General features: G+C 42.6%; 1 protein-coding gene across 8 annotated transcripts in view; it reads right to left on the bottom strand.

The window, feature by feature from the left end:
* Positions 1–24,218, bottom strand: part of SMARCA2 (SWI/SNF related, matrix associated, actin dependent regulator of chromatin, subfamily a, member 2) — a 277,308-nt gene that overhangs the window by 234,717 nt on the left and 18,373 nt on the right. For all 8 annotated transcript variants that reach the window (XR_009552039.1, XR_009552040.1, XM_060199759.1 and 5 more), the window contains exons 2-4: positions 20,830–21,095; positions 16,094–16,223; positions 6,530–6,949 (exon numbers count right to left, since the gene is read on the bottom strand). Coding sequence is in view for 6 of the 8 variants with exons in the window: in XM_060199759.1 (XP_060055742.1) it covers positions 6,530–6,949; positions 16,094–16,223; positions 20,830–21,054 (775 nt within the window). In the remaining 2 variants the exon portion in view is untranslated. The remainder of the gene's footprint in view (positions 1–6,529; positions 6,950–16,093; positions 16,224–20,829; positions 21,096–24,218) is intronic.

Raw genomic sequence — 24,218 nt, 5'->3', positions numbered from 1 at the left:
GAAACTTCACAAGTGGTTGGAGCAATGCTGCAGGTGTCTCTCCCTCTCTCTCTCTCTCTCTCTCTCTCTCTCTATATATATATATATATATATATATATATATATATGCCAGGAATGGTGGAATCTACAAGGACCAAGCCCCATTGATAACCCTGTTAGCAAAAGAAATGTAAACAAGATAAAACAAAGTAAAAATAAAATAAAAATACCAGTGCTGGGCTAGCAAGATACCTTACCTGGAAGGGTGTCTGCTTTGCCCTGTGCACAATCCAGATCTGAGCCTCGCCCCATCACAGTGAAAGAAGCTTTGGTGCTATGGTGCTCTTTCCTTCTCTCCCTGTCTTTGTCTGAAAAAGTCAGCTCTGAGCAGTGAAGCCCCACATGACAAAAAAAAAAAAAAAAAAAAGTACAAACTCTGGTGTTTGTGTAACAAGGTGACACCCACAACAAGTTATAGCACTCAGTGACATGGGCTCTGTGACAAAGTCGCTGACCACCACGTTTCAGGAGACTCCTCATTATACTACTCACTCTCTGGGGGTTCCCATTCAGCCTTGACTACAGATACTTTCAGTTAGCGTTTCTGACACACATGGTAGAGAGCACCTATTAAAATTTCCAAGGACCCAGGTTCAAGCCCCCGGCCCCCACCTGCTGGAGGTGAGCTTCACCAAAAGGTGAAGTAAATAAAATAAATAAAGAAAACATTAAAAAAATATCTTTAGGAAAAAAAAAAGCTCTAGGGAAGGAGTTGAACTCACTGTCCTTTCAACACACACAGGTCAAATAATTTGTGTTGGCTCTGTGGACAACCTCTTTCTCTTGCCAGGAAGAATGGAGCCTCGAGTATGGACTGAGGCACAGATCCTTAAGTCTGACTGTGGTGTCAGAACCCTGATTCTCCATATCCTGGATGTGTGGTGTATGTCAGAGTGCCCAGCCTGGAGGGTGACCTTACATCAGGCACACATTGAGTCTAAGCCACAGACAGACACAGACTTGCCCTATCTTGGCTACTTTCCAGAGAGCTGGAGCTATCTTGGGTAGAATTTGAATTAGGTGAGATAAACCAAAAGGATAAGCATGGATACTAGATGATCTCACTTACAGATGGGACTTAAGACACAAAGTTATAAAGGAAAAACACCATGTAAAACTTGGACTAGGTATCAAAGCAAAGGACTCTGGGAAGAAGGAGAAAGGAAGGGAGGAGGAGCTTTTGGGTCCTGGTGCCTGATGATGGAAAAGAACAGAAAGAAAAACACAAAGTAAAACTTGGGCTGGGTGTGGTGTTTTGCACCAAAGCAAAGGCCTCTGGGGAAGGAGGGCAGAGAGGGGGCTGGGGAAGAGTAGGAGGGTTTGGAGTCCTGCATGATAGTGGAGGGGGACCTAGGTCAGGCGTGAGAGTATTTTGCAGGCACTTATCAAAGGGAGATGAGAAACCGTACCCATGTGTCAATAACTGTCATGTAAGCTACTAATTGCCCCCCCCCCACCAAGAAGAAAGGAGAAAAGGAAGGAATGGAGGGAGAAAGGGAGGAAAGGAGGAAGGAAGAAGAGAGAAAACGGACTCTTAGCTTGTCAGTAAGAAAAGACATTTTAGAGAATGAAATCCATGAACTCTGGCCCATTATAACTTTATATATTAAAACTAACAAGCAGAGCAATCTATTGCATAGTGTGTTCACTATGAAATATAAACCATTTTCAAATAAGAGTTTTACTCCAACAAAAAACACATCTCAACACACCGAGCTTTCAAGCTACCCTGTCTATTGTCTGCATGGCTTTTCTCTTAGGACCTTCTCAGTTCCTGAGGTATGAGGTCCCTTAAGATCTGGGAGCAACTTTCTTTCTAGCCCTGACCCATTAGGGGAAGACAGAAACAGGCGGGGGCTATGGACTGACCTGCCAACATCTATGTCCAATAGAGAAGCAGTTACAGAAGTCAGACTTCTACCTTCTGCACCCCATATAGTATTTTGTCCAAATAGGGGCTTATGGGTTATATAGGTTTTGGTGTTAAATATATATAAATAAATTTATATATATATATATATATATATATATATATATATATATATATATAGAGAGAGAGAGAGAGAGAGAGAGAGAGAGAGAGAGGTAGGCATAGGCCCTGAGTCAGGTGGATGGAAGGAAATAGTTAATTCTATCCACAGATTTTTTTTCAAGAATGGGAGCTACTCTCCACCCTAACCCAACTCTCTAGTCCTTTTCTCTACTCTGACACCATTTTCTCAGACAATGTTTTTATCCAACTTCATGCTATCAAACTCAAGCAAAAACTACCAGAGTCATGGGCCCCTAGAAAATGCCTAAATGGACTTCCTAGCTTCCTTCCACCCTAATTAAGAGCCCTAATCTCTTCTGCCCTGTTCCTAGTTTTTGGTTCCTGTTCATTAACCATTTTATCTCACATTATGTCCTGCTACCTTCCAGACACCAAGTTGATGCTGCCATGATTCCATCCTGACTTCTCTGGGCAGATGACCTCACCAGTGTGTCCTGGAACCTCACCTCTCTGGAGTCCTACCCAACCAGGGAAAAACAGAAAAAGGCTGGAGGTATGGATCAACCTGCCAATACCCAGCTTCATGAGAGAAGCAATTATAGAAGCCAGAACTCCTACCTTCTGCACCTTAAAAACAACTTTCATCCATATCCCAGTGGGGGAGAAGTGATAGAAGGAAGAGGATAAGAGGGCTCTGAACTCCATCTCTATCAGGTCCCAGAGAGAGGGGACAAAAAAGAGAGAAATAATTGGATGTAGTAATAGGGTCATGTGTGGCTTAGAAGGGAAGAGAAGACTGGACCTGGAAGAAAAGGGGGCAATATGTACAAATGTAGACAGACAGTTGTAGAGACGACAGTTAATCCATATCTGCAACCCTGGGAGAACTGTGGTGGCTTGCAATGGAGGGACTTGGGATCAGAACTCTGGTGGTGGGGACGGTGTGGAATTATACCCCTATTGACATGTAATTTTGTAAATCAATATCAAATTGATAATAAAAAATAAAAATATATACACCAAAAATATTTTTGGTCCATATTCCCAGAGGGATAAAGAACAGGGAAACATCCAATGGAGGGGATGGGATATGAAACTCTAGTGGTGGTAACTGTATGGAATTATACCCCTGTTATCTTACAGTCGTGCTAATCGTTATTAAATCACTAATAATAATAATAATAAAACCACCTCTATGGTTACACCTAAAATTGACAAGATGAGTTTATTTTTTCAGTAGGGCAAATCTTAAGAGTTACCTTTATCAGAAAAGAAACATGGTGCTGGGTAGTGGTTGACTGAACATTATACAAAGCACAGGACCAGGGTTCAAGCCCCCAGTCCTCCACCTGCAGAGGAGAAGCTTCATGAGCAGCAGTGAAGCATTGTTGAGAGAAAGGTTTCACTCTTTCTCTCTCTGTCACTACCTAGCCTTTCCCTCTCATTTTCTCTCTGTCCTAGGAAAGGAAAAGAAAGGAAAGGAGAGGAGAGGAGAGGAGAGGAGAGGAGAGGAGAGGAGAGGAGAGGAGAGGAGAGGAGAGGAGAGGAGAAGAAAGGGAAAAACTGTCCACAAGGAGCAGTGAGTTTTTTGTATAGGCATCAAGTCCCAGCAATAACCCTGGTTACAATAAAAATTAAAAAAAAAATAAACAAAAGGGAAAAATGTATAGAAGGTAGAATCATCATCATTGAACACATGCCTTTCGTCTAAGATCCAATATCTAAGAAAAGTATCAAAATCCTAAACTAATTGTTTGCAAATGACCAAGATGTCAGGTCTTGCCCCAGGGAGAGGGGACCATTTACAGGGATTGTCATCAAGGCAGGGGGCCACCTTGATTCACATTCCCTAGGACTCAAAGGTCTAGTTAATCTCTGTGCTTATCTGTCTCTTATCAAAAGCATTCCCAGAGAAAAGTGTTCCTGGGACAACACTCTAAAGGCCCTTGTACCTCTGAACTCTATCAATGGCATCAAACCAGGTCACCAAAAAGCCATTTCAAGACTATTTCATCTTGGTCAGTTACATAATGTTATGCTTTCAAATTTGATCCAAGTTCTGTTTAGAAATAGGTCAGGTGGATTGTGTTACTCCATTTATTATGAGCAAATGCTACTGGTGCCACTGCTGTGGACACCTCCAAAAATAATTATAATAATTTTCAGAATAATGCCACCAGAGAAATCAACTTTATACTCAATGCTAGAAAAGCTACTGTGTGGGACTGGGAGGTAGGCTGCCTGGTTGAGCACACATGTTACCATGCACAAGATCCTGGGTTCAAGCCCCCAGCCCCCACCTGCATGGAGGAAGCTTTACAAGCAGTGAAGCCATACTCTGTCTCTCATCCTCTCTATCTTCACCTTCCCCGCTCAATTTCTCTGTCTGTATGCAATAAATTATCCAATAAATAAAATATTAAAAAAGAAAAGCCACTGTGTTCTGAAAAACTGACCACTTTTTAAGTTTAAATTCATTTATCTTTTTGATAGAGACATAGAGAATTGAGAGGCAAGGTTCCATGCTTCACAAATACCGCCAGGAGCGTGCCAGCTTTGTAAGTGGATCAAAAGGTACACGTTTCCTTAAGCACCACTTGGAACTCATCCCTGCAGCTGAAACTTTTCACTATGAGACAGAGAGAATAGAGAGGTAGGAGAGGGAGTGAGAGATTAATACTTATAGACCTGCTTCACTGCTCATGAAGCTTCCCACCTGAACCCTTGTGCATGGTGATGTGTGTGTTCAGCCAGGTGTACCACTGCCTGCTCCCTCCACTAGTCACTTTATTACAAATGGTGACAACCTAGTACCTGGTCCTGTCTCCTTCTCTGTACACCAATCAATAGGATCTAACTTTAAAGTTCCGCTGTGATAACTGACGGCTCATGTCACCCTGCACCCAACACCTCACCCTGCATCATCTCTTTCCCTTTCTAGCAGGGCTATTTTTTTTATTATTTATTTATTTATTTATTTTCCTTTTTGTTGCCCTTGTTGTTTAACATTGTTGTGGTTATTAATGTCGTTGTTCTTGGATAGGACAGAGAGAAATGGAGACAGGAGGGGAAGACAGAGAGGAGGAGAGAAAGACAGACACCTGCAGACCTGCTTCACCGCTTGTGAAGCGACTCCCCTGCAGGTGGGAAGCCGGGGGCTTGAACTGGGATCCTTATGCAAGTCCTGGTGATTTGCGCCACGTGCGCTTAACCTGCTGCACCACCGCCCGACTCCCGAGCAGGGCTATTTTTAAAAAGTAGTTCTCAGACAGCGGGTTGGAGACACACATCTGTTGACGGGATATGCCATGTCCTGGTGGTGGTCCTTCACAGGGGTTGTCTGGATGGGCTCTGACAAACTCTGAATCCCCTAAGAGAAAGGATGTAAACTCTTGGGAAGAAGAGGTCAGGTGGAGACAAACCTGGCTAAGCACACCTATCACCATACGCAAGGATCTGGGTTTGAGCTCCCATTCTCCACCTGCAGGGGGAATGCTTCACAAGCAGTGAAGCAGGTCTTCAGGTGTCTCTCTCTGTCTCCCCTCCCCTCAATCTTCTCTTTGGCCTATCTAATAAGAATAGAAAGAAGAGAAAGAAAGAAAGGAAGGAAGGAAGGAAGGAAGGAAGGAAGGAAGAAAGAAAGAAAGAAAGAAAGAAAGAAAGAAAGAAAGAAAGAAAGAAAGAAAGAAAAAATAGAGAAAGGAAGAAAGAAACCAGAAAAATGGCTGTCTGGAGTGGTGGCACTGAGCCCCAGTGATAACCCTGGTGGGGAAGAAAAAAATTATGGGAACAGGCTGGGGGTCTGGATTGACCTGCCAATGCCCACGTCCAGTGGAACAGCAATCACAGAAGCCAGATCTTCCACCTTCTGTGCCTCATAAAGAAGTTTGGTCCATACTTCCAGAGGAGGGAATTGTTATGGGAAGATGATCAAAGGACTCTGAACCCCTATTCCATAAGGACCCAAAGTGTTTGTCCCCAGGAATCTTTGTTTTTATACCATCACTGAAAGGGAGGTGAACCTAGAAAACACCAAAGGAAGCCAGGCACTGTTTCTGTTATCTGAGAGAGAAGAGAAAAAAGGAAGGACACTCAGAAGTAGTAATAGTTGTAGGTGAGAGACTTAGAAAGAAAGAGAAGGCAGGACCATAGCAAAATGGGAAGAGAATATATATATACACACATAGACATGGATAGTTATAGAACCAGACCGTATCTGTGACCTTGGGGGAACTACTATAGTTTTCAGTGGAGGGAATGGGGACACAGAACTCTGGAGATAGAAAGGGTGCAGAATTATACCCCTGCTATCTTGTTTTGTGAATTAGTATTAAATCAATAAAAAAAGAAAAGCATGGAAGGAGACCCAGAATACTGGTCAACTAAGCCAAACACTAAGCCAGAAAGGCTAAGCCAGCCTCAGCCTTCTGTGCCCTCATTGATGTCTCTCTCTCTCTCTGAGGTGGACCACCACATTGTTCATGTGAATCAACCTACCAGAAGGTCTGTTGTAGTTAACAAGAGTCTGCTGCTGCTGCTGTTGCTGCTGCTGCTGTTGCTGCTGCTGCTGCTGGGGTTGCGTCTGTGGTTGCTGCTGAGGCTGCTGCTGTGCCTGTGGTTGCTGCTGCATTCCAGGCAATGTCCTTTTCCCCTGGACTGCCAACTGCAGGGTTTCAGGGAGGGGCTGGCCCCTGGCCAGCATCTTGTAGGCTAGAATTTGAGCTCGTAGCTGGTGTAGTTGGACCGGACTGAAAGGTGAGGGACCTCTGCTGGATTGGCTCACAGTCTGTGGGTCGGCCTGGATGAGGGGCCCAGGCTGGCTTGGTGGTATCTGCGATGGGGTTGGGCCTCCCCCTGACATAGGGCTGGAGACATGCTCCGGAGCGCTCAACGGGGATGGGTGAGGCGACATGTAACCTAGAAACAAACACAAATAGAAGTCACAGACGGTCCAGATGCATTCCTGAGTATCCTGACAATTTTCCAGAACTGCTCTGACACTAATTCTTTTTCTTTTTTTTTTTTTTTTTAATATTTATTTATTCCCTTTTGTTGCCCTTGTTCTTTTATTGTTGTGGTTGTTATTGATGTCATTCATTGTTGGATAGGACAGAGAGAATGGAGAGAGGAGGGGAAGATAGGAGGAGAGGAGAAGAGAAAGACACCTGCAGACCTGCTTCACTGCCTGTGAAGCAACTCCCCTGCAGGTGGGGAGCCAGGGGCTGGAACCGGGATCCTTAGGCTGGTCCTTGCACTTTGCGCCACATTCGCTTAACCCGCTGAGCTACTACCGCCTGACTCCCCCGATACCAATTCTTATTTTTATTTTAGTATGTACAGTATTTTTATGCATAACACATTTACATGCATATGGTCCTCTATGTCTTATTAAATTATATCATTTTCTTGTTTAATTAAAATTTTTTATTTAATAATTATTGAATAGAGAAAGAGAATTTGAGAGGGTAGGGGGAGACAGAGAAGGAGAGAGACACCTGTAGTCCTGCTTCACCACTCGTGAAGCTTTCCCCATACAGGTGAGGACCAGGGGCTTGAACCTGGGTCCTTGTGCACTATCATGTGAGAGCTTAACCAAGTGTGCGACCACTTGGCCCCTCATTTTTCTCACTAGTACTTTTAAATCTTTTTTACAACTTTTTGTTTCTCATTCTTCTAATCACATATAATATCTTGAGATTCTTTAATTCAGTGCTTGTGTTCAAGGACTCTTGTTGCTACAGTTTATATCTGTTACAAAATGACCCACATTTCTCTAAAATACAATTACTGGGTGGTTTCACTCATATGTGTAATATAAAGAACTGGAATATATGAACTCATTTAAAAATTACTGTCAAACCATTGCTAAGACTTTGTTAAGACTATGGTGGTTATCTTTGGGAGGAAAGGCGAAAAGACAAGGGTTGAGGGGAACAGCATTGTGGTGTATGCAGTGGGAAACTCTACCCTTGTAATCTTACATTTTTTTTAACTTTTATATTTTTATTTATTTATTTATTTTCCCTTTTGTTGCCCTTGTTTTCTTAATTACTATTGTAGTTATTATTGTTGTTGTCATTGATGTCATCTTTGTTAGATAGGAAAGAGAGAAATGGAGGAGGGGAAGACAGAGAAGGGGAGAGAAAGACAGATACCTTTAGACCTGCTTCACTGCTTGTAAAGCAACTCCCCTGCAGGTGGGGAGCCAGGGGCTTGAACCGGGAACCTTACACGGGTCCTTGCGCTTAACCCACTGGGCTACCACCAGACTCCCTCTTATGATCCTTTATCAAATCTGTTATCAAATCACATACACACACACACACACAAAAAAAAAAAAAACACCAGAATGCTGCTCAGCTGTGGTTTATGTGGTTCTGGGGATTGAACCTGAGACCTCAGAGCCTTACATATGAGAGTCTTTTGCAGAACCACTATGCTATCTCCCCACTCCCAGCAATTTAAAGCATATATATATTTGCCTTTAGGGTTATTGCTGGGGCTCGGTGCCTATACCATGAATCTACTGTTCCTGGAGACTACTTTTTTCCCCTTTGTTGCCCTCGTTGCTATTATTATTGTTGTTATTGATGTATTCTTGTTGGTTAGGACAGAGAAATTGAGAGAGGAGGGGAAGATAGAGAGGGGAGAGAAAGACAGACACCTGCAGACCTGCTTCACTGTTTGTGAAATGATCCCCTGGAGGTGGGGACCCGGGGACTTGAACCAGGATCCTTAGGCCAGTCTGTGCGCTTAACCCACTGTGCTAACATCCAACCCCCTAAAGCATATATAATTTTATCAATTAGATGGAATTTTAAATTTGCACATAGATGGTATGCATAATGACAAATGTTCCCCTAGTCACATTGACAAAGAAATCAACAAGAATAAGCTTAATAGTACTATTTCATCAAAACTGACATACCCCTGAATATTGTAGTTTCAAAATACGAAATATGTATATATTTAAAATATATTTAAAATCTTTTTAATTTTCTACATTTTATTTTTTAATGAGAGAGATAGCAAAAGATACAGAAATAGAGACCAGAACACAGCTCATCTCTGGCTAATGATAGTGTTGGGGTTTGAACCTGGGACCTCAGAATCTCAGGGCTGGGAATTCTTTTGCAGAACCATAAGGCTCTCTCTCCAGGCTAAAATCCTTTTGATTTTTTTTTTTTCAGACTAATTTGCAGCACATGTAAGTTTGGGCTAAGTGTATTTCAAATGATTGAAAAGCACACATGTCCTGGAGAGGGAAAAAAAAAGTTGGTAGTTGTTTACTCCTGAAGGAAGATCTCTGGGGATAATATTTGATATTAAAAGTCACTCCATTTTAAAGGGCAAAGCAAAACATGCCAGTGTATAAAAACGGCAAGTGAAGAACCTCTTAAGGCCTCATTATTGGGTCTGTTACTATGCAGGTTATATAACATGCAATTTCTCAGGCCCTCTACCATTGCAGCTCTTTGATGCAGGCTACCTTCTCTATTCAGTAATAGGAAGGAGTGGTATTCCTGGTCTTGGGAGATATGTATCCCTGGGTGCTATGCAGATGTCCCCGCAGGCTAGTGCCAGTTCCCACGAGAGTTAATACAATATTCTCCAAGTGCCCTTCCCAACCAATCCTGTCCCGGCTCGTCACTCCCGGTTTTTCCCCTATAAATCCCTTCTTCTTCTGCCCCTCTCTCTCTTGCCCACTTTTCACATCGGTGAATGGAAGGGTGCGGCACATAGTAGGAGGCAGCCATTTTGGCTAGCTCCACGTGGCCCGAACCACTGCGCACTCACCCAACTCTGAGGTGCCCATGCGAATAAAGAATTATGTTCCCTTTCTGCTCCAGATCTCCTCTCTCTCTCCTCCCGTTGCAGCCAACACCTGGGGATGACTCAGGCTCTGAGATTGGCAATTTGTCATGTGAGTGTCAGCAGATCCAAGGCAAGAAAGTGGTTGGGGAGGGGATGCGGGCAGTGACACACCAGATTAAGCACATGTATCTCCATGAGCAAGGACCCTGGTTCTGCCAGTAGCTGTGGAATTAGTGTGAGCACAGAAATGTTGGGGGGGGGGGGTATCTGGAGATGAGTGTCTGTGTCTCTAATGTTTGCAGTATCTAGACGATATTCATTGTCACTCTTTTTTTTTCCCTTCATATGTATTCCCTTGCAGATAAGGTAGTGGCACACCACACCAGGTTAAGCACACCCAATACTATGCACAAGGACTCAGGTTCAAGCCCCCCATGACCCACCTGCATGGGGGTGGTGGTAGTGGTAAGCTTCATGAGCTGTGAAGCAGGTCTGCAGGTGTCTTATCTTCCCCCCTCATCTCTTGTTTCCTCTCTGTCTTATCCAATTAAAAAAAAAGTTGAAAGGGCTGTTGGGAGAAATGGACTCATGGTACAATTACCAAGTTCAAGCAATAACCCTGGTGACAATATAAAAAAAGGGGGGGGGGGAAGAGCTTTGAGTGGCATGATGGTGGAAAAGGGCCTCAGTTGGGGAGGGAGAGTGTTTTGCAGACACCTATCATAGGGAGATGAGAAACTGTACCCATTTTCCAACAACTGTATTGTAAACCACGAGCCTCCCCAATAAAACAAGTATTCATTTATTAATAAGAGAAGAGACCCAGAAAATCACTCTGGTGCATGTGATGCTGGGGATCACACTCAGGATCTCATCTTGAGAGTCCACTTCTTTACTCACTGTGTCAGCCCTTGGGCTGCTCATTTTTTTTCCGTCCTTCCTGCCTCCATTTTTTTGTTTGTTTTTATGCGGGTCCTTGCACTTCACACCATGTGCACTTAACCCATTGCGCTACCTCCCGGTCCCTTGTTTTTAAATAAATCAAATGAGCTTCAATGAGTAAGCAAGTTCCTTATGGTCACACAGTCTGATCCTGCTACTCTGATTCAAAGCAAGGTTCATCCACTGTGATGGTATACACTCTTCCCACAGTCTAATATTAACTCAGAGAAAAACAAAGATGTAAGCATTTCGAACAGCTACAATAGAAGATCACAAAGAAAAGTAATCATCCTAGGTTCTAAGAGAGCTAAATGGGAAATTGAAGAAGAGTTTTCTTGGGGGCTGGGAGGTAGCACAGTGGGTTAAGTGCAGATGGTTCAAAGTGCAAGGACCAGCTCAAGGATCTTGGTTCCAGCCCCTGGCTCCCTGCCTGCAGGGGGTTGCTTCACAAGCAGTGAAGCAGGTCTGCAGGTGTCTATCTTTCTCTCCCCGTTTTCCTCTACCCTCTGGATTTCTCTCTGTCCTACCCCACAACAACAAGAGCAACCAGGGCAACAAAAATGAGGGGGAAATGGCCTCCAGGAGCAATAGATTCATAGTGCAGGCACTGAGCCGGCAATAAAAAGTTTTCTTGAGGGAGAAAATCAACAAACATACAAATTTCCAGGAACTTATCTTCGAAGATGAATAGTGTCAGCTTGGCCGAATAATTTCTTGAAAAACATAATAACTATGTGCCATTGGCGGAAGATACAAGTAAGAATGAAAACGAAGTGAGCTAATAGAATCTGAAAGGGTGCCCTGGGCATGAGCTAAGTGCTAATTAATCAAGTTAAAGACATCCTAAGACAAAATGTAAAGCATCAGACCCAAGGCCTTTGACCTTTAATAACTGCTCATGTCACAGTTATCACAAAGGCCACTACATGAATGTTGATTAGATATTTTCCATCTGTCTGAACCCATGTCCACTTTGTGCTCAGGGAGCTCTGTGAATCAATTTTTGCTTTGAAAAACAGAAAAGTATGTCCAGACTTTTTTGACAACCCAACATGTGAACCCACAGAGCTCCAGAAATGTTTGTGTGCTGACTGGGCAACACTGGCAAGGCCAGAGAAAATAAAGGCTCTAACTGCTGTGTGCAGAGGAAAGCAAATTTAGCCTGATCAGCTAACAGAAGAGTGGGCTTCATCAGCAAGAAGCAGAGCATGTTCAGGGAAATCCCACCCTGAAGAGAAAGCAGAGAGGATGCTGACTCACATCCCCAGACCCCAACTCTATTTTTTAAAAATTCTTTTATATTTTATTTATTTTGGATAGAGACAAGAAGGCATTGAGGGGAAGAGAGAGATATCTTCAGCTCTGTTTCATGGCTCCTGAAGCTTCCCCCCTTACAAGTGGGGAACAGGGACTTGAACTTGGGTCCCTGCACATGATATGCATGCTCAACTAGGTATGCCACCACCCAGTCCCAACCCCAACTCTGCATGGGAGTGCAAAGCCCTACAGCCATTAGGATTCTAGTTGGTTATGTAGATTACTTGGCCAAAGCATGGCCTAAATAGCTCACTTGGATAGTGTGCTTGCTTTACCATAAACAAACCCATGTTTGAGCCCAGCCACCACCATAGTGGAGGAAGCTTTGGTGCTGTGATATCTCTCTCCCCCTCTCTCTTTCTCTCTGCCTGTTTCTCTACTGAGGGGAGGAGACAGACTGGATTGGTGAAGTCCCAATGATGACCCTCTCCCCTACCCCCGTCACCCCCAAACCAAAGAAAATTTAAATTAGCCAAGAATCTACCTCTACAGCCAGGCTGTGTGACTAGCAGAAGTATATATCCCAGTATGTTATCTATAGCAATAAACAGACTACCAATAGCTTCTGCTTCACTTCCTCATCATCATCACCAGGTTTTCGCTGTTGTTTGTCTGTTTTGCTTTTTTTTTTTTTTTTTTTTTTGTAGTATAACCAAGGCCTTGCCCATGTTCAGATATGAAGCTTTGGACTAATCCATTGAGTTAATAACTCTTTTAAAAATATGTATTTATGTATGTATTTGATAGCGGCTGAGAGGAAGGGAGCAGATAGAGAGCGGGAGAGAAAGTTAGCACCTGCAAGGGGCTTCATCTCAGATCCTTGAGCATTTTTTAACATGTGTGCCCCCACTTGTTCTCACCCCCAGGCCTTTTTTTAAATCTTTTTATTTATTTATTATTGGAAAAAAACAATGAGAAGTTGAGAAATGAGGAGGAGATAGAGATGAGGAGAGACAGAGAGACACCTGCAGCCCTGCTTTACTACTCATGAAGCTTCCCCCATACAGGTGGGGAGTAAGAGCTTGAACCCTGGTTATTGCACACTGTAAAGTGTATGCTTAATCAGTTGTGACACTGCTGATCCCCTTCCACCAGGCATTTTTTAATTAAAAAGAGGAAAATAATTAAACCAGGGCACTGCACAACTCTGGCTTATGATGGTGCTGGTGATTGAACCTGGGGCCTCAAGACTCATGGTGAAGTCTGTACCTTAGGCATGAGACTCTTTCAAATAACATGGGCCAGTCTTTTCATTCAGACAGAAACAGGGAGACACCACAGCACTAACGCCTACTTCACTGCCAGAGCACATCCTATGTGGTATAGGTCTTCAACCTGAGCCTTGAAAGAGACAATGCAGGCTCTCTACCTGGTGAGCTATCTCTCTGCCCCTGAGGGCATCATGATTCTACTGCTCCTGGTGGATTTCTTCCCCTTTTAGAGAAAGGCAGAGGGGAAGAAATACTACAGCACTGGCCCGACTGGAATCTTCCTGTTGTTCCCCCTTGTGATGCCCGAGGCTTGAACTCTGGTCCTCACTTATGGTGAAGTGTGTACTTTACTCAATGAATTGATCTCCCAGTACTCCCAGTCCTGGCTATCAGTGGGGTCTCTCCCATGCAAGTCCTGTGCACAGACACTGCACTATCTCCCTGGTCCCATTCACCCTTCATTATAAGGATAAAATAGTAGTTTGTTCTTTATGAGAATACCTTCCTATCACCTGTGGTAAAAGCCCTGTGTCCGCCTAGGGGAGGACACTTCTTAGCAAAGCAAGTACCATTTTCAAAGGGAACAGATACCACAAGGGATTCAAATGGGTCCTGGATGTGAGGGCTACCTGGCTGCGACATCTGTCACCCCATTGATCGCCAGAGTTGATTCAGCTAATCTGGCTGGCTAGGCAGGTGTCCCCTTCCTCCCTCACTGCTCCATGTCTGCCCCTCCCAAAACTGTGCGCTCAGTTGAAGAGGACAGCCTTCCCTGAATAGAGATGGACTAGTCTCCCTGCTAGAATCTCCGAACAAGCTCTCAAATGTGTCCTATGTTCCCTGCTTTCTGGCATCTCCCATGTATCAAAGTAGCCAACGGCAGCTTCCCACGATAAATCATAAGATGCCAAAGCAATGACCCAACACAGAAGTAATAAGAGTCTCAATTCAGCTGTGTTCCACTGTTTATCAAATCACCCTTTTAAAACCAAGAACTATTAGGCAGGGCAGAATCACAAAGGAGAAAAAGTTACAAGAGATGCAATTCCTTAAACTATAAAAAGAGCAACTTGGTCACCTATACATCAGCACATAGTACTTTTGACCTCAAGCTTGATTCAAAACAAAACAAAAAACAATGAATTTATCCTTTCTTAAATAAAAAAAAAACAAACCCTCGTACATGAGGTTCTAAAGTCCTAGGTTCAATTACCTGCATCACCATCAACTAGAGCTCAGTAGTGCTCTGAGGAAGAAAAAAAAAGTCAGGAATAAAAATCATTTTCCAGGATTAATCAACACAACAGAATGTCACCTTAAATATGCTAAGAAGTCATGGGGGGCAAGGATGACAATGATTTCCTAGGATGTACTGGGGATGTAACTGGAATCTCACTCACACAGACAGTGAAAATGAGACAGCACTACAGGGAGAAGGCCCCTCCCTCCAGCATAAAACTTCAAAAAAAGCAGAATCTCATTGATGGAACGACTTGACGTCAACCTGGGGAACTGTCTTCAGTTAAGGAAACAGTGGAGAGACAGCCTGAGCTTAAGGATATTTTTGTCCTTAAGATAATGGTGTTAATACCAAATCTGCTCTTTTCAAAATCTGGCTGGATGTACTCATACAAATATCATCCAAAAGTAGCCCGTTTTCCTTTGCTGGTCTCCTGGGCCATTATCTCCAGACTTTCACCTGGACTCAGAGCTGCTCTCTCTTTTTAATCATTTTCAACATTGAAGTCGCCAGTTTACATGAATTTTCTCTGTGCGTAAACACACACACACACACACACACACACAAACATGCACGCTGAATAATTCTGTACTTGTGTTTGAAGGGTTTTCTATCCAATGGACTCAAACAATGTTATCATTGGGAACACAAGGTACCCAATTTAGTACTTATTGAAGGAAATAGCTTTGAATCTCAACCAATCTCTTAAAGCAACTTAATAGGTTGCTAGGCAGTTGAGCCTGGAAGCCTCTGGATCAATACCACACCTTTCTGTGTCTGTGTGTTTATAAATAGCTTCCTACAATGGGGTGCTTACAGAGTCACCCTATTGCAGTGTCTAAATTCTTTTAATATCATCATATTGAAGAAGACTACATTATGCTAATACCACTCAACTCAAAAAAACACTTCTAAATAATTTAGTCCCCAGACTACAATGTACTTGACTATTTTAGAGGTAAACACTGCATGGAAATTCAGGTTTCCTTTAATGTGGACCTTTGGCGTTTTAGTGTAACTGTACCTTGCTGAAATGAGAGTAAAATGATGATCTACTTAAAAGGGTTGGCTTCTAATAGCAGAGGTTCATTTCTGTACTTAGTTGAACAAAATTTAGTAAGTCACCTAGCCCCCTGAGATATTAATAATGAACTCCACATTAGCTCTAAGGACACATCTGACTCCTTAGAATTTAACTGATAATCCTGGAAGAATTATTTTAATCTATTAATTTTGGGCAGAGAAGATAGCATAATGGTTATGCAAAGAGAATCTCTTGCCTGAGGCTACAAAGTCACTCCCCTGCACCACCATCAGCCAGAGCTAAGCAGTGCTCTGGTTAAGGAAGAAAAAAATTGAAATTAATAGAAACCATCAAGTTGTGTTGATAGGGGAAGGGACAGGTTTCGACAAGCCTGAAAAGCCTGTGTTCATTCTTCTTTAGATGGCCTCATAGGTAGTCATCACTAAGGAAGCAACCTGGAAGATTAGAGATATGGAAGGAAGCCCAAAATCAGGCCTGGTGGCAACACACACCTTGGCTGTGTTGGTCCATTGGACTCTGGGGAGGGCCCATGCCTGGGTGAGGGGGTCGCAGGCCTGTGCCCTTCATGGCTCCGCAGTGGATGTCCTCAACGATCCCCTTGTCGTGCATGCCATCTATGGGCTGAAACATGGAATGGACATCAGTTAAATATTTCAAGGGACAGTATTTCTCTAGGAGACAGAGAGAAATTGTGAGGGAATAAGAAATTGTGAGGGAATAAGAAGATACCTGCAGACCTGTTTTACATTTTGTGAAGTTCTTATAAGTGGGGACTGGGGGCTTGAACTTGGGTCCTTGCACAAGGTAACATGTGTGTCACACCACGTGTGCTACTAACTGGCCCCATTTTTTTTTTGTAAAGTTAAATCCCACAGGTAAAAATTATATTTGGTTCACAAAAGTTAGTCTTCTTTCCCCTTGAAGTATAACCTGAAATTTGTTCTATGCTAAAGTTAGACCATAGTCTGAAAAAGGCCTATTCAAAGTGTTTGTGAATATCTTTTTAATTGTCATTAGGACTTTGAGTCTGCATGATTCCACTGTCTTCAAAGATCTCTTTTTATAAAAGGATGAGAGACAGAGAGACACACTCAGAGGGGAGGAGAGAGACACCTGCAGCACTATCCCACCACTTGTCAACTTTCCCTTCTGTAGCTGGGGAATGGGGGCCTTGAACCCAGGTCTTCAAGCACGGTAACATATGTGCTCTACTGGGTGAGCCTCCACCTAGTCCTTCAATCTTTTTTTTTTTTTTTTATTTCTTCAATCATCAGACAGACAGAAATTATAATAAGCTGACATCAGAAAGTTTTAGGACAGTCAGGAAAAAGAGGATGGGCAGAGCAGAACAGTGATTGTGCGTGAAGACTAAGACATGAAGATGAAAGGGATGAAGATAGACCCCAGCAACGGAAGGACTGAGAAAGGTCATAGGCCCAACTTGAAGCCTAGCATGTTAACAGGCACATATTAAATAGCAGCTAAACTGACATTAATCCAATCCAGAAAGGGAGTCTGCTTTTGAAAAAAAAAAAAAAAAAAAGTTGATTCCTTCCCAAAGTGGGCTAGTAATTTTCAACACAGCCTGGGGAAAAAAAAAAGTATATATTTCCAGGAGATTATAGAAACCAAATGACTTCAAGCAAGAAAAGTCTGGGGGTTTGCAGTTTTGGAGAAAAAGAAAGTTAATTTCTGCAGAGTCAAAAGCATGCACTTGAAAAGAGGAAAATTTACCATAAAAAGGATGTTCAGAAGGAAAATGGGAAGAATCTGGTATAAAGAATGTCTCTGAATCTGTTAAATAGTAATAATAGAGAGGAAATCAAAGCAGTGCCGCAGATGTATTTAGGCCACTTGTTTATTTATTTCCAGTACCGTTGAAAAGCAAAAAGGCTAAAGCATAGAGAGAGGAGGAGGAGAAAGACAAGGAATAAAACTGTCTAAAAGAATCTAAGAAAGCAAAGGCATCTGGCCAGCAGGTGTGACAAGTGCTTAACTCTAGGGACTTAACCATGTCCTCATGCAGAAAATCATCAGAAGGGTTGGAAGTTAGGAAAAAGCAGGATGCAGGGGGAAAAAAACTAAGGAGAGTTTACAGATCAAGAACAATGAAAAAAAAAATGTATTGATGAGTAAGGGATTATGAAAAATGTTAGAAAAATAGAAGATATAATTATGAAATACAAAACAATATAAAACAATCAATATAAAAAAACACCACTGAGCCAAATATGCAGGCACTTAACTTATAAATGGGTAAATAATAGTACTGGTTTACTGAATATTTAGCAACAAAGTAGTCTAAGTTATTCACTCTAATTTTATCTTTCATGTTGGAAGTGATAGACTCATACTATCCAGAAATTATTTAACTCTCTCATGGATAAAGGTTTACAAGTGATAGGTTGGTTCTGAAATATTTAACTTTCAAATCACTGTAGATTTAATCACTTCAATATGTCTCAATACATCTATATAGTCAGTATGTCTTCTAAAATATGATATGAAAAACAAGTAGATTTCTTTAGTTAACAAGCTAAAATTTGTTTTTAGAAAGGGGGAAGGAGAGAACTTGGAAATATGACAAGGATGTTCATGATATAATGTCAGGTGAAAAGAGGAAGCGCCAGAGTACTAAAAAGTGACAATGTGAATCTATTTTGGTGGGAAACAATTTTGAAGGGGTGGGGTGGGGGGGGATAACATAATGGTTCTGGTAAAGGAACTTTCATGCCTGAGGCTTTAAAGACCCAGGTTCAGTCTTTTGCACCACCATCAACCAGAGCTGACCAGTGCTCTAGTAAGGAAAGAGAAGGAGAGAACGAGAGAAAAGAAAGAAAGGAAGGAAGAAGGGAAAGGAAAGGAAAGTGGAAAGTGGAAAGTGGAAAGGGGAAAGGGGAAAGGGGAAAGGGGAAAGGGGAAAGGGGAAAGGAAAGGAAAGGAAAGGAAAAGAAAGGAAAAGAAAGGAAAAGGGAAGGAAAAAGAAAAAGGAAAGGAAAGGAAAGGAAAGGGAAGGGGAAAGGAAAGAGGAAAAGGAAAAGGAAAGAGGGGGCCAGGCAACAGCACACTTGGCTAAGCTTACACATTACCATGCACAAGAACCAGGATCGAAGCCCCACTTGCCACCTGCAGGGAGGAACTACATCTGCAGGTATCTATCTTTCTCTCTCCTCTCAATTTCTGTCTTTCTTATCAAAGAAAAAAGAAGGAAACGTTTTGATTAAAGCCATACTAGTGACCTAATGTTTAGAATGCATTTTTACTGGATATAGAGAAAAATATGAAAAACATGTATAATAGATCGCTACCTGGTTCAAAACCAGGATTAGCTATCTCATTTAACTGAACATAATTTTCTTTTCAAATTAAGAATTTACTACTTTTCTGAATTGAAAATTAGTTTAATAGTAGTTAGACCACCCCTTCTGGGTTCCAATACCTGACCTTAAAACAAACTTATGACACAACGTGAAAGATGGCGGGACATCAAAATGGCTCACTTGAATAGTGCACTGCTTTGCCATGTGCACAACCAACCCAGTTTGAGCCAGGTCCCCATCAAAATGAAGGAAGCTTTTTTGCTGTGGTCTACTTCTCTCTCCCTCTCCCCCTATCCCCTCTCTCTCTCAGTCTGTCTCTACCTCTATCTGGAAATATAAATAAAAAGAGAAAGACTTGATTTTCTTGTTGTGGCCTGTGTATTTATTGTTTTTTATTGCCACCAGGGTTATTTCTGGGGCTTGGTGTCAACACTACAAATCCACTGCTACTGGTGGCCATTTTTTTCCTTTTTTTTTTTTTTTCTTTTTCTATTTTATTGAGTAGGACAGAGAGAAATTGAAAGAGGAGGGGGGAGACAGAGAGGGAGAGACACTGGCAGGTCTGCTTCACCGATTGTGAAGCATCCCCCTCGAAGGTGGGGATCACGGGCTCAAACTTGGGTTCTTGAACATAGTAGTAGTGCACTTAAGCAGGTGGGCCACTGCCCATCCCCTGTCCTGTGTTTGCTTTAAACCAGTATCATTCAAGCTTGTCGGCTCCATTCCAACAGGGCAAACTTAACTACTCTATCCATTTGCCATGTGGTTCATCAGGGATGTCAAATCTTTCCTTGTCTTCTTGAGCAAAACATTCAGGTAACATGCAGGGCCCTGAAAAGTTTTTCTTTGGCTACTGCTGATACTCAAGGCAAATTTTCACAAAGGCTTTTGTTGACTTTCTCAAAAGGCTGCTCTCCTTTCTTGCATTGCCTGGGAAGGCACAGTGCCCAAGCTGTACAGATAAGATCATACCCACAGCAACAACCTAAGCCTCTTAAACAGAGGGTCATTACTACCTCACAGCCCAGGAACAAATGATTAAACTTTGAATCCTACAAAATGGGGCCCTCCTCTAGAAAGCAGAAGAAAGCCACTTCATATACCAACAGCAAAGTGCATTTGTGGAATCACTACAAAGTATTCTCTTTCAGTCAAGACTTTTAAAAATTACTTTTGCAAAGGACTCATTTTTATTTTTATTTAGGATCTTTTTTAAAATAAATAACATGCATGGTAGGAGAAGGAATAATTTTAATTATGCCCATAGATGATAGTTCTTTGACACACATAGAAAAAATTAAGATATACTTATTCACAAAGTGAGAGAGAGAGAGAAAGAAAGAAAAAGAAAAAAGCTGAGATCCAGAAATTATGGCATCTGTCATAAGTGCCTATTTTCAACCTAGCAGTTTAGAGAAGCCAGGATCTGACAGCCTGACTTTGCATAGCACCTGCAACAATAAAAGAGCCTCAGAAGGTAGGCTTCTAACAAAAGATTAAAAACGTATCTTGATTATCTTGTTAGTAGAAGCAGAAAAGACAGACAGGTAGGGGGTCAGGCAGTGGTACACTTGGTTTAGCACACATATCACCATGTGCAAGGACGTGGGTTCAAGCCACAGCTCCCCACCTGCAGGAGAGTGGTAAAGCGGGCCTAGAGATGTCTATCTCCTTCTCCCCTTCTCTATCTCCCCTCCTTTCTCAATTTCTCTCTGTCCTAGCAAATAAAAATAGAAAGGAAAAAAATGGAAAAAATGGCCACTAAGAGTAGTGAATTCATAGTTCAGGCACTGAGTCCCAGCAATAACTCAGGCAGTGGAAGAGAGGGGGCAGGGGTGGAGATCCTATTGGGGATATTAGCCATTTGGGGCTCAGGAGAGAAGGCTAACAAGAGGACGGGTTCTTACCTTGAGCATTTGGTGCATGCCTTCCTGGGGGAAGTCTGCAGAGCTCATGGCTGGCATTGGGTGGGAGACACTCGGAGGTCCAGGACTTGGCCCCATCATACTGTGGACGGAACCTGGAGATGGCCCTGGCCCTGGACTAGGTCCCAGAATCGGTCCAGGAGAGGGTCCGGGTCCTGGTGAAGGCCCTGGGTGGGGCATTGTGCCAGGGTCTGTGGGTGTGGCCATCTAGTCGTTTTGTCCCTGCCTGCTAGTCCAGCGACAGCAAGCTAGGGGAAAGAGAAAGGATGAAGGCTTTAGGTACAATGCTGAGGGCCAGTACTTGGTCGCTTTGCTAGCACCAACAGCACACAGAAATTCCACCCGTTCAGCCCAGATGCTTAATGATATACCTCCACCAACCTTTATGAAGACCACTTGTTTTAAATAAATAAATAAATAAACAAGCAGACAAAAAAAAAACACCCCAACACTTAAAGATAGAAAATGTATTCATGGGGCTGGGTGGTGGCACACCTGGTTGAGCAACATGTTACAGTGTGAAAGGACCCAGGTTCGAGCCCCTGGCCCCCACCTGCAGGGGGAAAGCTTTGCGCGTGGTGAAGCAGGGCTGCAGATGTCTCTCTATCTCCTCCTTCCCTCTAAATTTCTGGCTGTTTCTATCCAATAAATAAAGATAATAAAAAATAATAAAAAAAAAGAAAATGTATTCACATGTGGCAACTCTTAGGGTTGATGTGGAAAGGATATGTGAGTTGCAAAGAATGCTATATTATAAGCAGTTGAGTAGCAGAACACAGTTTCAAAAGATTACCACTATTTAATTTCTGATAGCCAAACTGATTGCAACTAAATAACAATAGGTACCATTAAGTGGAACTATATCACTTTCTAGCATGTGACACTGGGCAAGTTCCCTAACTTCTGGGCTCAATAGCCTTATCAGTAAACTGAGAATGGTAACAAATGCATGAGATCAAGTCAAGAATAAGCTGTTCCCTGAATTCTGGCAGAATTCAATAATCTCAGCAAGAAAGTTGGATACCACTGGTGACAGTGGCTGTTCCATGTTGTGCTGTTACTCGGGGCACACACCTGTACCTGTATACCCAATAGCTTGTTCCAGCTGAAACCTTCACAGAACAGAATAAAAAATCATAGTGACTTATGCATCAGTTGCTCAGTGAGTGGCAGGAGTAGAACTAAATTATAGGGGTCAAATACTCTACATCAAGGCTCTTACCATGGGAACATTAGAGATTCAAGGGGATACAACACACACACACACACACACACACACACACACAAACAGCACACACAAGTCCCATCCTTTATCTATTGTCACTTCTCACTGAATCTCTAGAGTACAAGGGTTTTGAGAGTAGGGCCTTCTTCACTCTTGTGTTTCCCAGCACCTTCATGTACTAAGTACTCAGAAATAGATTGGCAGTTGGAGGAAATAGTTTGACTGATAGAGCATCAGACTCCCATGCCTAGGATTCCTGGCACCAAATATACTAGAATGGCAGTATGATTTCTCTCTTTCTCTCTCTCTCTGCATCCCCCTCCACTCTTCCTCTTGTGAAATGCTCTTTCCCATGTGTCATCAATAATATAAGTCCTTATGGGGCCAGTGGTGGTGCACCTGGTTGAGCACACATGTTACAAGAGCTCGGGTTCGAGCCCCTGGATCTCACCCATAGGGGGAAAGCTTTGCAAGTGGTGAAGCAGGGCTACAGGGGTCTCTCTGTCACTCTCCCTCTCTTATCACCTCCTTCCCTCTCAATTTCTGGCTGTCTCTATCTAATAAAGAAAAAAATTAAATCCTTAAATAAAAGTTGTGGGGGCAGTATAATGATTATTGCAAAAAAACTTTTATACCTAGGGGTCCAAATGCCCTAGTCTCAATTCTTAGCACCATCATAAGCCAGAGGCAAACAGTGCTCTAGTAAAATAAATAAGTAAATAGTAAATGGAATTTTATTTAAAAATTTCAAGAGAAAACTCTTCATAGAGGCAATTATTTTACAAAGTAAAAAAAAAAAAAACTACATAGTAATCAGTGTTTGGGATGTGTTTGAATTAAGGCATCTTAAAGACTACAGCCAAGAATTCAGGTCATTCTGATAAATGAATCAGGACTGTTGCAGGAAGAGTTGAGTGACTACTTTGGAACAAGTGTGAGCAGGGGAGCCCTCAGCATGTTTTTTGCTGATATCAGATGAGACCAAGAGAATCTCATTTGAGTGGCTTCTAGAAGATCAGGGAGGCAATGTGGGCTGAAATATATAGCCTTGCGCTCCACTAACAAAACCAAATGTTATTATTTATCCATTGTTGACAAAGCAGGTGGAAGTAACTGTGTGCTTCACCTCCCCCCCCCCCCACACACACACATATGTACGTTCAGTCAACACTTTAAATTTAGGACACTGATGTCAGTCCAGGGGTACTCCAAGTTAGAATACTCTTTCATGTACATCAGCAGACGGATATGCCCCCTTTATTTTTCACTGAATAAAGGGAAATTGCTTGCTTCCTGTTATGGTTTACCTTGAGAGCAGCTTCTGCAGTGTTTACCGTAATATGCCCTCAAGTTTGAAGAATGGAGACACAGACATTTCCTTAGCTGGGCAACCCCTCCCATTCACCAGTGAAATAGTGACACTATTTCACTTTCACACTCAGCAGAGTGCACACTTTACCATATGCAAAAGACCTGGGTTCAACCCCTCATCCCCACCTACAGGAGAGAAGTTTCACCAGCTTCTATAGGGCAGAGAGAAATTGAGAGGGAAGGGGTGTGGGGAGAGAGGGAGAGGGAGAGGGAGAGAGGGAGGGAGAGAGGAACAGAAACATGGGCAGCACCATCTCACAGCTTGTGAAGCTTCCCTCCACTGCAGGAAGGGAGGAGACAGAAAAAGAACACATTAGCAAACATTCACTTTTATCTAGGAATCTCATACAATGCTGTAATTATTTGCCTATAGTCTTGAGGAAACACTTATTTTTGATGTTAAAAGAAACTAATTAAGTTACTAAAGAGGGAAAAGCTGGAGAAGGGAAACGGAAAAAAATTAAGAGCCTCTAAAAGGAATGTTAGGGCAGGAATGACTGTCACACAAGGATGTATGTTACCAAAACACTGCTCAGCTGTGGCTTACGGTGGTGCAGAAGACTGAACCTGAGACCTTGAAGCCTCAGGCATGAGAGTCTCTTTGCATAAACATTATACTATCTCCCTCATCTTGGGAACTTTCTGGTAAGACCACCTTGCCATACATCAAACAAGAGACTAATAACCAAAGTATACAAAGAGCCTCAGCAAACCTAGCAACAAAAAAGCAAATGACCTCATCCAAAAATGGGCAGAGGATATGAACAGAACATTC

This window comes from Erinaceus europaeus, chromosome 10 (assembly GCF_950295315.1).
Source record: "Erinaceus europaeus chromosome 10, mEriEur2.1, whole genome shotgun sequence".
Classification (NCBI taxonomy): domain Eukaryota; kingdom Metazoa; phylum Chordata; class Mammalia; order Eulipotyphla; family Erinaceidae; genus Erinaceus; species Erinaceus europaeus.
The sequence above is the reverse complement of the archived record's forward strand: the minus strand, read 5'-3'. Positions and strand labels throughout refer to the sequence as shown.